The 12634-nt window shown below is 48.7% G+C and overlaps 1 protein-coding gene across 3 annotated transcripts; it reads right to left on the minus strand.

The window, feature by feature from the left end:
* Positions 1–1197: 1197 nt before the first annotated feature.
* LOC110220207 (T-cell-interacting, activating receptor on myeloid cells protein 1-like) lies at positions 1198–8311 on the minus strand. Of its 3 annotated transcripts, none has more exons than XM_021004162.2 (10): positions 8204–8311; positions 7912–7947; positions 7433–7705; positions 4017–4313; positions 3444–3473; positions 3164–3262; positions 2923–2950; positions 2701–2768; positions 2564–2601; positions 1198–2407 (listed from the first exon to the last, which is right to left on the minus strand). In XM_021004162.2, the coding sequence occupies exons 1-10, from the start codon at positions 8235–8237 to the stop codon at positions 2276–2278; spliced, it is 1035 nt and encodes a 344-aa protein (XP_020859821.1). In that variant the 5' UTR covers positions 8238–8311; the 3' UTR covers positions 1198–2275. The 3 variants fall into 3 exon arrangements, with proteins under 3 accessions (XP_020859821.1, XP_020859819.1, XP_078002148.1); XM_021004160.2 differs by having other exon boundaries at positions 3351–3473; XM_078146022.1 differs by having other exon boundaries at positions 2314–2423; positions 3351–3473.
* Between the last annotated feature and the right edge of the window lie 4323 nt (positions 8312–12634).

Below are 12634 nucleotides of genomic sequence, written 5' to 3' on the forward strand. Positions count from 1 at the left end.
GCACTTCACAAACTTTTATTTAGTACTTTACTGTGTGTGCTTCACAAACCTTTACTTAGTACTTACTGTGTGCAGGTCAATGAAGGAGACACGTTTAGGCAAGACCTTGTGCCTGCCCTCAGGGAGCTCGCAGTCTAGGAGGGCAGTTGTGACCCAAGACATATGATCACAAGATATGAAGGGACTTCAGGAATCAGTCTGCCCTGATCCTTCCTATCAGAGGGGATAAGGAAATACCAGAGTCTTTATTTGGGTTCAGGGACTCAGTGTACTGAATAAGCAGAGATTCCTTCTGTGCAGTTCATGTGTGGATGTGATCATTTCTACAATGCACAGAGATGTCACTGGGATGGATAAACTACCCATACATTTAAACAGGATCCTGAATCCTGAGACCCTTTGGGTCATCAGTCATGTCCCTGCCAGTGGACACCGACTAATCCATTCAGGGTGGGAGAAGGGGCATGGTGCCAACAGGACCCAGGTGAAGCTGATGGAGGATGGATGAAAGGCTTCTATGCTAATGATTCTCAAATCTACATTTCCTGCCCCAGTGTCTTGGCTGACTTCTAATCTCACATCTCCAACTGCCATTCAGACATCTTGAACTGGATGTCCAGTAGACATCCTAAACTCAAAATGTCCAAAATGGAACCACTATCTTTCCTCTTAAACCCTCCCCACTGCTAACCCGCCCCCTATTATAGTCCAGGTCAACACCATCCTCCCAGTCCCTCAGGCTCCCTACCTAGGAGTCATCCAAGACTCCTCCCCCGCTCCATATCCAGTATGGTGCCCAGGCCTGTCAATTTCACTTCTGCAGCATCTCTGGTCAATTTCACTTATCTCCTGAATATGCCCCTTTTTCTCCCGTGACACCACCACTCCCTGGTGGAGACCCTCATCCCCTCGTGCCTGGGGGGCCACTGGTGGGTCTGCCTGCCTCCAGCCTCTCCCCACTCCAGTTCATCCTCCATTCAGCCACTTAAGTGATCTTCCTAAAGTCCAGCTCTGGCCATGTCACCCTCCCCACACATACACTCAACAAATTCCAGGGGTTAATGTTACAGTAGCAGCTCAACCCCAGAGCCCACAATCTACCATCTGCAACTGGTGAGAATAGGAAGTAAGAGGTAATACCGGAAAGGTAGCAGGGAGGGGAAGGCTACATTGGATTAAGGAAACTGAGTAGTTACATCCAGACAATGATGTGTTTATTTATTTATTACAGGGGGCAGCTAGGTGGCACAGTGAATAGAGATCTGGCCTTAGAGTCAGGAGGACCTGAGTTCAAATCCAGCCTCAGACACTTGACACTAGCTGTGTGACCCTGGGTAAGTCACTTAGCCCCCAACTGCCTCACCAAAAAGAAAAAAAATTTCAATCCTATTTATTTATTATATTGAATAATGTTTTAATTTTTTCCCAAATAACATGCAAAGACAATTTTAACATTCTTTTTTGAGCTCCAAATTTTCCCCTTCTCTTGCTCCCCTCCTCCCTCCCTAAGATGGTAAGCAAGTTGATACAGGTTATATATATGCAATCGTGTAAAACATATTTCCATATTAGTCATGGACAGGGATTTATTTAGCAATCTTGTCCAAAAAAAGGAAATGAGGTTGGTCTGGTATGACCTATGATGAAGCCAGGCTTCTTTGGAATCACTGCTTTCCTTTCTCAAAATTCCCCAACTATCCTTTTAATAATCCCTCCTAGAATAGTCCCAGAAATTGAAGTTTTGGGGCCTAGGGGCAGCTAGGAGGTGCATCCTCTCTTTCAGATTCCCAGACTAGAGCGCATCAAAGCGTGTTCCTCCCACTGGCACCCAGCGTATGTCTAACAACATTGAATCACTATTCAACGCCAGCACCACCAGAATCAAAAGGAAGCCCATTGGCTGAGCAATCATCTGTCTTGCAGATGCTTCACAAATCAACACAATGAATATCACAAGGTGAAGACTGAGCTACTTTCTCCCAGCAGCTCAGAGGTCACCCAGGCAACAGAAAACCTGGTCAGAATTGGTATGGACTGGTACAGAAGGTGCCACAGGCTAGATGATGGAAGGCCAGAGAGATAGATGGGGCCTCTGTGCATATGTTCCCCTGGGGGCAGCGGGGTGAAAGGTCTCTTGGGTTCAGTGCCCAAACTTGACACCCAAATTCAGGCATCCCAATTCCCAGCCCACATCTTCCCCCCATCTTTCATTGCTCTTCCCTCTCTCTGGAGCTCCAGTTCCCCTTCTTGGGGTGACAGCGTCTCTACTTCCCCATCAGCGCAAAGCCAGAGTAGCATAGACACTGGGCTCTGGGGGTGCAGATGTGAGGACTCTCTGCCCCTCATCAAGGGCAGCTGTGTTCAGCTGAGAGTAAGTCACTCCTTGGGAGTCTTCAGATTCAGAGGCCTGAAGGAAAGATGGACTGGGGGGGATCAGTGAGTGGCATCGGAAGGAGACAAGGAAGAAATGTGGGGGTGGGGAACGAGAAGGGATGAAAACTGGAAGCAAAGCATTTGGTGGGAGTCACAGAAAAGACTGAATCAGAGAAGAGGAAGGACTCACCTGTGTCTCCAGCTGTATCCTCTTGGATATGTCTTCACCTGGGATAGGAAAGGGGCTTCGTGTGTCCCTGATCTTCTGGGCCTGGTCAACCCCCCAGACACATCCCAGATCCCTGCCCCCTGCCCCGACCCACTTACACATTGTCTCCTTGGGAGGGAGGGAGGTGAGGCAGAGGGACTGAGGGACACCTGCACTGTCTGAGGACCTGTGAAGAGGCGAGGAGATAATTTGGCACCTGGACCCATCATCCTCTCCCAGCCAGAATCGATGAGCAATGTGGGCAGTCTCCAGTGGCACTGGGGAGAAGGAGCTGAGGGAGTTGGCCACAGGAATGGGGGGAAGGAGCCGGGCATTCTTACCTCCTGTGAGTGTCTCCACATGAGCTCCCTGTGAGAAGAAACAGGTGGACAGATGGACAGATGGACAGACAGACAAAAAGCAGGATCAGTCACAAAACCGTAAGACTGAGCATACAAAAGTTCTCCGAGAGTCCATCTCATCCCACCTCCTCATACTGAAGTGTGCTCACTGAGACCCCAGACCTCCTGCCTAGTTTCATTTCTCAACCCCCTGGGACTTTCAGTCCCTCTCTGAACTCACTGTGTTGGGTGCGACGGCGGCAGAGAAAGACCAGGAGGCAGAGGAGGAGGAAAAAGACAGAGACGCAGCTGACAGTGACAATGAGGATGATTCCGAGCTCTGAAACAGAAGAAATGGTCGCTCCCAAGATTCCACTGTGCCACTGTATCCCTCTAGCCACCCCATCTATCCTCCTAGCCATCATCACCATTCTCCAACAGGCTGGAATGGGGGCTGCTCCTGAACCCAGGGAGATGAGGAGACATGGCCTGTCTCTGGAACGTCTGCCGCTCCTTCTTACCTTTTCCTTGAGGATGTTCAGTCTTTTTACCTGAAAACCATTGATAGAGACATAAAAGTCACAGAGAATGGTTGGGGGATTCCTGAAGTTAAACCCCTACACTCTCATCTCCATCCATCAGGCAGCAAGGTGGCTCAGTGTATAGACTGAGGGGCTTTGTGTCAGGAAGACCTGAGTTCAAATCTAGCCTTAGTCACTTACTAGCTGTGTGATCTCGGGCAATTCACTTAACCTCTGATTATCTCAGCTTTCCCAACAATACAATGGGGATGATAATAGCACCTACCTCCCAGGGTGGTTATGAGAATAAAATATTTACAGTATTTTAAGTTTAAAAATTTTAAAATATTTTTTTAATAATGTAAGGAGTAGAAAGAGGTAAGACTTGGTATTTTAAATAATTCAAAAATAAATTTACAAAATAATTTACACTATTTGGAAAGCACTTAGCACACTGCCTGGTAGGCACCATATAAATGATAGCTATTAACATTGCCATTGTTACCTATGATCCCCATGGCCCCAAATATGGGGGAAAGGGTGGTAGGTGTGCTCCCATGTGTCTCCTCTCACCTGTCACCTCCAGCCTTAGGACATCACTGGGATCTGATCCTTTATTTGTGCCCTTGCTTGAGTAAATACAGCTGTAGTTCCCAGCATCCTCAGCCTTCACAGATGGGAGAGTGAAGCTGGCCATCTTCCCCTCTGGACTCTGGTGCTGTAATGGGGCTGGCACCCCAGTCTTCAGCAGAAAGAATGTCAATTTTAAAAAACCACTGCTTAGTAACTCCTGGCACACAAGGGTCACTGTCTCCCCTACAGCTACCATGGTGCTTGGTCGTACTTGTAACGATGGTCTGGAGAAGAATCCTGGGAAAGAAAAGGATCTTAATCAGAAAACAGATCTGAGTCAGATCTCAGAAGCACTGAGGTGCCGAAGGCCCAGCTGGGACTCCCTCTCCCAGCCCACCAGGCTTTCTTTACTCCTTTCCATTCTACACCCCCCAAGTGAACCATCTTGTCATTCCTTACCCACAGCATTTCTCCTGTCTCTTGCCCTGACCGTCCCCTGTGCTTTCAATGCCTCCCCTCTTCAGGCCTGTTACAGACTCTTATTGTCTTCAAACCTCAGCTCAAGTACCCCCTCCTACAAGATAATCCCAGCTTCCTGTGCCTCTTCCCCCCCCCATGCCAAGTTACTTTCTATTCATTTTGATGTCTTTTTCAATCTATTTTGTGGGTCGTGTCTTGTCTCTCCCTGCTGGACTGGAAGCACTTTGAAGGCAGGGGTGTTCCTTTGTGTCCTCAGAATTGTGCTTTGCAGACAATAAGAGTGAAAAAATTATTACTAAATGTTGGATTTATAATAGGCTCTTTAAAAGAAAACCAGCTGTATATATTAGAGTTGTACAGTTCTTTTCTATTTTGTGTCCGGAAATGTTCTTGTTTATTTGGTGATAGTTAAATTCACAATTTTTAAAAATTAGGAAACATTCACATATAGAGAAATAAAGAGAAGAAAGGACAAAAGGAATCATGGAAAAGCAAGCCCCCTCTCTCACCTGAAGAGGTAGCCCATCTCTCCTTGCCAAAGCTAATACCATAAGCATGCACAAGGGATCCCCTGTCTTCTCCAGCAGATCTTCCCCAGCAGGTTTTCCCCTTTAGCATCCCCATTCACTCACTAATCATTAATCCCTTCCTATCTTCTAGTTACTTCCATGATGCCAATACACAAGGCCACATCTTAAAAAAAAAAAAACCCTTACTTGATCTAACCATCCCCAATAGCTATCGTCCTATATCTCTCCTTCACTTCCTGAGTAAACTCCATGAGAAAGGCCATCTATAGTCAATTCCTCTGCTTCCTCTCCTCTCACCCTCTTCTGAACTCTCTACAATCTGGCTTCTACCTCATCATTCCACCAAAAATGTTCTCCAAAGTCACCAATGATCTCTTCATTGCCAAAGCTAACAGCCCAATCCTTATCCTCTTTGACTTCTCTGCAGCATTTAACACTGTTGATCACCTTCTTCTCCTTGAGACTTTCTTTTCTCTCAGTTTTTGAACCATCACTCTTTCCTTCTCTCTCTCTCTCTCTCTCTCTCTCTCTCTCTCTCTCTCTCTCTCTCTCTCTCACCATTCCTCAGTCATCTTTTCTGGATCCTTATTCAGGTCACACCTCTAACCATGGGTGTCCCCAAGGCTCTGTGTGTTTGTTCATCTCTGTGGAGGCTATAGGGTGGGGGCTCCCTCTTGGCAAAGAAATGTCTTCTCCCCTATTCTCCTGCCCTTTATTCATAGACTAGATTCACTACACATGTATGAAGTTCCTTCTATGCAGCAAGCCTCATGATCCTAGCTGAGAGTTGAAATCACAAGGTTTAAGTCGGACCTGTTTCTGACAAAATCCAGAGCATCTATCACAATACCATACTTTAAAACCCTTCTGAGTCTTTGCCTGCCTTCTCCTTTACTTTTGCTTCTTGCCTCCTTGCTAAAGCTCATCTCTCCATGGGGCCCTTGATTCAATTCCCCTCCTGTCTCCTCCAAGGGATCATGCCCACAATCATCTCCCTTCCTCTCTCGTGCATAATTGCTCTTTATCTCCTGGCTCCTCACCTACTACCTACAAACATGCCCAAGATGCCTCTACCATTCTTAAAACCCTTTATTTGGCCCTTCCACATGCTCTGGCTATCATTCTCCATCTCCCTTCCCTTTCAGGGTCATATGCTTAGAAAACACAGTCTACACTCTTGAAGCCTTTCAGAGCCTCACCTCCCACTCAAGTCTTACCTCTTTCCACTCTGGGCTCAGATCGCACCTCTCCACTGCCACTCTTTTCTCCAAAGTTGCCATGATTCCTTAACTGCTAAGTTGGGTGTCCATTTTCCATTCCTGACTCTTCTTGTCCCCTGCAGATTGTGATACTATTGGCTATTCCTACCTTCTGGATATTGTCTGCTCTCTTGACTTCAGAGTTACAGATCCTTCCAAGTTCTCCTTCCTTCAGATGTCCATTGCATCTCCCCTAAATCCATCTACCCTCCTATGTTCTCCATTTTTGAGGGCACCAACATCCTGCCCATCACCCAATCTCACAATCTCAGAGTCATTCTTGATTCTTTGCTACAGTTATGCTTTCCTTATATCCTGACGGTTTTTTGGCAGCCACCTTACACCACTAGACCAGAGACAATTCAGCTCCGGTATTCTTGTCCTGGGGCCCCATTTTGCTAGTTGCTGAGTGATTCTCGTGGCCTAATACACTGGAGCTGGTTGCAGTCATGCTTAACATTACATCCGGGCTGTCTTTTTACAGCTTCCTTCACGGCACATACATGCTATCCCTTTCTCACCCCATATCACAATCTTCCAGTTCTGAATCCATAATCAAATCCATACTGCCATTTCTCCTGAAGAGAATATGCTCATCTCCTCTCCTGTAACTCCAGCATCCATCATTGTAACTTTCCAAACCCAAAGTCCCTTCCCTGGCTACCAGTGCCCTATATGTGTTGTCTCCTCCAGCTGGAATATGTGGGCCCCTTGAGGGCAGGGATTGCCTTGGATGTGTCATTTTTATCCCCTATGCGGTAGAGAATTTAGCCCATGATAAGAGCTCCAGGGCTCCAGTGAGCCCAGGACAAGGTGGGCTCTGCTTCCTTTGAAGACCAGAAGAGCCCAAAGACCAAGGGATTAAAAGGCCAGGTAGGGGAACCTCTTCAGCAAACCTGTCTGGAATATGAAGGGATAAAGTCACATCTCAGAGAGGGCCCTGGGTGTCAGCCATGAGGCTCTGCTTCCTCTCCAGGGTAGGAGAGTCCAGGGGCAAAGGGACCCCAGAGGCCAAGCAAAGGTGATCTCTCCAGCAAACCAGGGTCTGTGGGGCTATGAGGGGGGAAATGACCTCCCAGGGAGGCCCCTGGGGCTGAGCAGTCAGGACCAGCCCCTGCCCCGAGCCAGGATTCTGGGCTCTCCTTACCTGTTACCACCAGCTGCAGGGGTGCACTGAACTCTGACCAGTAGGATCCTTGCCAGTAGCGGCAGCTGTAGCTGCCTGCAGCCACTAGTCCCTCAGGTTGAAGGCGGAACGCAGCCTCTTCTCTGGAGGTATTTATCTGGAGTAAGAATGCTTCATCCTTCCAAAGCTGAAAACTCCTGCTTCCCTGTGGGCCCTGGCAATAGAAGCTCACCCGTGCCTCCTTGGGGACCACAGAGCTGGGCACAGCCCTAATGGAGGGTGTGGGGAGTGTCCCTGGAAGGGAATCAGGGCCTGGATTTCAGAGCCCTGCCCTCCGAGGTGTTGTTCCAGCCCCCAGCCCTTGCACTCCCAACCACAGGCATCCCCTTCAGCTCAGAAAAGGCACCTCCCTCCCTTCCCCCCTCTCTGCAGCATTGGCTGCCTTGGAGGTAGCACTGAGCTGGAAGGTTGGCAGGGGCACCTTGAGGGGAAGGACTCACCCTCTGGAGCTGTGATCTTCTGGCTCAGACACAGGCCTGAAGGAGAGGCTCAGGGTTACAGGTGATCCTGCCCCCAGCTTCAGCTGTCTGTAGTTATGCCTCTGGACCCCACTCCCACCCCACTCATTCATCCTGGGCCAAACTACCAGGAAAAGGAAGGTAACAATGCTCTGTTCTGTGCAGGCAGCCTCTCCCCAGCCTCAGTGTCCTCATCTGTCCCATGTAGCCTCTGTCCAAGGACCTTCTCAAAGTCTTCCTTCCCTCCAGCCCAGCCTGGGGCCCTGGCACTCACCAAGGCACAGCAGAGAGGTGACTCTGGGGGCCATGCTGGACCCTCAGCCCTGATCTAAGCTGCCTAGACAAAGGGTCATGAAGAAAGGAGAAAGAGGAAGTGGGACTGCCTCTAGGCCCTGCGCCTCCTGTGACCCAAGCCACAGGATGTGATCACAACAATTGTCTGTCACACCCCCAGCTCCAGGGCCCATGGTCTGTCCAGAGAAATTGGGGAGACAGGGGGGTCTGGCCCTCCTGAGAAGCTCTCTGGCAGCATCCATCCCTCCTCCCCCTCTCCTTAGCCTTGCCCCTCTCATCCTTTTTTCCCTTTTCCTCTTCTTTCCCACTCGAAACATTCTTTCTCACCTTCTTCCTAGGCTCACTTTGCCCTCCCCCGGTGGCATCTCCCCCTCCTCAGAGTAATGTTGACAGAGAGAGTAGGGGGGCAGCAGAGAGCAAGGAGCCTGCCTAGACCCCCCCATCCCCACCCAGTGTAGGAGGGAGCAGAGGTTTGCCCAGTAGTGAAGAGGGTGCCAAGGGGGCCAGCATGATCAGGAGACAGCCATGTTTCTGGGGCATCAGGAGATGGAAGGTATGTGAAGGAAGAAGCTGAAGAGGATGAGGAATTAATTAAATGCTAAAGGAGGCAGCATGGGGGACAGGGCTGGGAAGCCTGTGCCCAGAAGCCAGGGCTGGGAGCTGGCATCTAAGCTGTCTACGACACTGAATTGCAGAAACAGTCAGAGCCACCCCATTGACATTCTCAGTTCTTATCGCTTCTTCCACTGACCGTGAATTTTGATTTAATGTGGATTCTCTTTCTAACATTCTCTCTCTTGGCTTCTCAAATCAACACATTCAAATCAAAACCAAGCAGAGCCTGGCTACTGGTCATTCTCCTTCCCCCTCCTCTTTGGAGTCCAGTTTCTACTGCAGGTCCCCTCTCCTTCCAGGCCACCAGGTTCAGAAGCTTGGAGGCACCCTCAGCTTCCCCCATACCCCATCAGTCCCTAACACTTGTTCGCCTCACTCCATGGACATCTCTCATGTCCCTCCCTTTCTCTCAACTCACATGACCGTGGCCTCAGGTAGCAACTCATTACCTCTCACCAGGACTAGGGCAAAAGCCTCCTCCTGACCTTTCCACATCCAGCCTCTCTGCTCTCCAGTCCACCTTCACATGCTACCCAATGGGAATTCTTAAGGCATAGCTCTGACAAGTTCTGCTCCCCCTCAAGAAACTCCAGTCACTCCCCATTGCCTTTAAGATGAAAGGCAAATTCCTCTGGTTGGAATGTAAAGCCCTCCAAAATCTGTCCTGAGTCTATCTTTCTGGGCTGATTCCACAGAAATTCTCCCCCTCCCACATTTCACAGCCTCTTTGCAATGCCTCACATGCCACACTGCATCTCTGCCTCCATATGGATGGACAGGAGGGTGCAGGGTAGAAAGGGGCATGGAGGAGCCATGCTATGATTCACAGAGGGTCTACATGAGGATGAAAAACAGTAAGAGGTCAGCTAGAAGAGTGGGGTGGAGACGGTGACCTCCAGGAGAACAAAGCTCAGAACTGAAATAACTTTTTAAAAAGTTTCATGAAGTCATCCAGCAGAAGGGTGAGCTGGAAAGGGGTGCCCCCCCCCCACTGAGTGTCATAGCTGACAGTGATTTATAGCATTCAAACAAAGGCAGGAGGATGCAGGCTCTGACTGGCCAGACCAGAGGCAGTTTGCAGATCCCACCGTGTGGGTTGCCTGAGGTAGGTAACAGGAGAAAACTCCTTCCATTCCTTGCATCAGTCTTTGGATCCGACTGGGCTTCTGGTCAGCACAACTGGGGCCTGAGTTAATCACTGAACAATTAAACAAATTAAATTAAACAAATTTAGTTTCTAAGCAACAGGTCAGGATTCTTAGCCACACAGGGCTAGGTCCATGCAGCACCATAGCGTTTTCCCACAAGACATCCCCTTCTCCCTGAAGAAGAAGGCCCTGGTGAGTCCAGTGAGAAACTTGTTTCTGTTAGGGAGGAACCTCTAGGGTCCCTTGAGAAGGAGAAAAGAAAGTTGCAGTCAGAAAATATGTATTAAATATCTGCTATGTACTAGACTATGTGCTGAGCCCTGGGGATACAAAGAAAGTCAAAAGACAAGGCTTGCCCTCAAGAAGCTCCCAGTCTGATGGGGGAGATAACATGCAAACAACCGTGTACAAAGGCGGATATAGAAAGGGATAACTGTGGAACGAAGGCAGTCGACTTAAGAGAGATCAGAAAGTGCTTCTTGTGGAAGAGGGGGGGATTTTAGCTGGGAGCTGAAGGAAGCCAAGCAAGTGAGGAGTTGGAGAGGAGGAGGGAGGGCATTCTAGGCATGGCAGACAGCCCAGGAAAGTGCTCAGAGTTGGGAGATGGGGCATCTTAGACAAGAAACAGCAAGAAAGCCAATGACATTGAATCACAGTCTATAAAGATTTATTAATAGTCAACAAATATTTATAGAGAGCCTACTGTGTGCCAGGCCTGATGCTAAGCACAGTGGGGATACAAGTACAAAAAAAAAAAAAGAAACAGTCGCTGCCTTCATGGAGTTTATAATCTAATGTGGAAAGACACAACACAAAAGAGGCTGAAACACCAGTGGGGAGAGGAAGGGAGGAAGTATCTGGCACAGAGATGTGGTGGAGAAGTCAAAAAAAAATCCAGAATAAGTACAACTGGATGAGAAATAACAGATGTACAAGTCTCTCCCACCTCCCCTCTTTAAATGGAGGTTGAGTTCATGACTCCACCCCCCAATCAGGGGGGTAGAGAAGGCTGATGGGACTTGGGTGGGGGAGGGGAGGGATGGGTTTAAAGGTGTAAGGAGACTAAACACTGGGAGACGGGGCAGGTTGGGAAAGCCAAACAGAGGACTTTAGATGTGATTCTGGAGAGGACAGAGAGCCACTGGAGTTTATTGGACAAGGTCTCCAATGTAGGAAGTGACTTTCTAATACCAAGACAGGGCAGGACTCCTCTGCTCCAGAGATGTGACTCTTGTGTGGCCAAGGTAATGGGACCTTGGGCTGCATTTAGAGGGACCTGGCTTCTAGCGACAGGGTGGGGATCATCCCACTGAAGGCCTCCTGGATCCCACTCATTTGGACTATTATTATGTTCACTTCTGGGCGCCACAATTTAAGGAAGGATATTGACCATCTGGAAGAAGATAATGAGGATGGTTGAAGGGCTTTAGGTCAGTTTAAGTAACTGAGAATGTCTGGCCGGGAGAAGAAAAGGCTCAAAGGGTGGAGGATGGGAGGGATAAGCTCTGTATTTAAAGGGCTGTCACAGGGAATGAGCATTAGATGTGCCAAACAGGCACCGGAAACAGAACCAGGTTGCCAAGAGATAAATTTGGGCTTGATGTCAGAAGAAACTCCTCACAATGAGAGCTGTCCAAAAGTGTTCCCGAGCTGCCTCAAAAGGAGGTGGTTTCCCCCATCCTGGAGGTCCCCAGACAGAGACAGGAGGACCACATGCTAAGTAGGTTGTATGGAGCTTCCTTTAGGAGTATGGGATGGATGAGATGGCTGCTGAGCCCCTTCCAGTTCTAAGAGTCTGATTCTGTGGCTCCTGAACCTGGAGCTGCTAACTCTCCCCCTCCACTTATCACCATGGGTGCACGTCACAGCCCTAGGAAACTGAGAAACAGATGGAGTCTGAGACTTCCACCGGATGGATACAAAAGGGGGATTCTGTTCCACATATGGGTCATGGTGCTGTTGCCTTCACTCATCACTAAATGATTGCTGCTCCTGCTCTTCCAAACAGGTTGACAACCTCATCTCAAGTCCCTAGCTAGGCAGGGGTACAGAAATCCGTATCTGCAAAGATGGGCAATGAGGAAGTGTCTCTGGCTCCAAAGCATCATAGCAAATGTAATCCAGACCAGTCTCCCCACAGTCTCTCTGACCAAAGAATGCATCTCTCCGACCCTCCAGCATAAAGGGAATATGGCGGGTGGCCAAAGAGATTCCTCACAACAATAAGGATGAAGGTAAAATCCTACACTTGGGTTTGAAAAATCAAGTTCACATGCTGAACATTGAGGGGAAGGGAAGAATATGGTTGAACATCATCAATTCATCTGAAAAAAAATCTGCAAGTTCCATGTGAATTGACAAAGGAAGTACAATAGGGAATAGCTATGATATAGGGGAAAGAATCGCAGTGGAGGTACCCAGGGATTCACAGGAGGCAGACTCCAAGAAAGGAGCAGTGATTCTGGATGTCCTCACACAAATGCACAAACTACAGCTGACATGTTCTGTTAGAGTAACTCTAGCCCTGGAAAACTGTAGCCACCCACAGTCAGGCCCACGTACATTAGCTGGTTTTGAGTATCTATATTACACGTAGATGAAATTTCATAGGGGAAGTCCCCAGTCCAAGTTACTTGGGAATTAGGGTG

This window comes from Phascolarctos cinereus, unplaced genomic scaffold, assembly GCF_003287225.1.
Source record: "Phascolarctos cinereus isolate Bilbo 61053 unplaced genomic scaffold, phaCin_HiC Scaffold_726;HRSCAF=1367, whole genome shotgun sequence".
In the NCBI taxonomy this organism is placed as follows: domain Eukaryota; kingdom Metazoa; phylum Chordata; class Mammalia; order Diprotodontia; family Phascolarctidae; genus Phascolarctos; species Phascolarctos cinereus.

Bases quoted from the DNA above. Each gene is read 5' to 3' on its own strand.
- LOC110220207 (XM_021004160.2), bottom strand. From the start codon at position 8,237: ATGGCCCCCAGAGTCACCTCTCTGCTGTGCCTTG. The intron at 3,474-4,016 runs GTGAGAGGAGAC...AATGGTTTTCAG, and splicing joins CCTAAGGCTGGAGGTGACAG to GTAAAAAGACTGAACATCCT. The intron at 2,951-3,163 runs GTGAGTTCAGAG...TTCTTCTCACAG, and splicing joins CCGCCGTCGCACCCAACACA to GGAGCTCATGTGGAGACACT.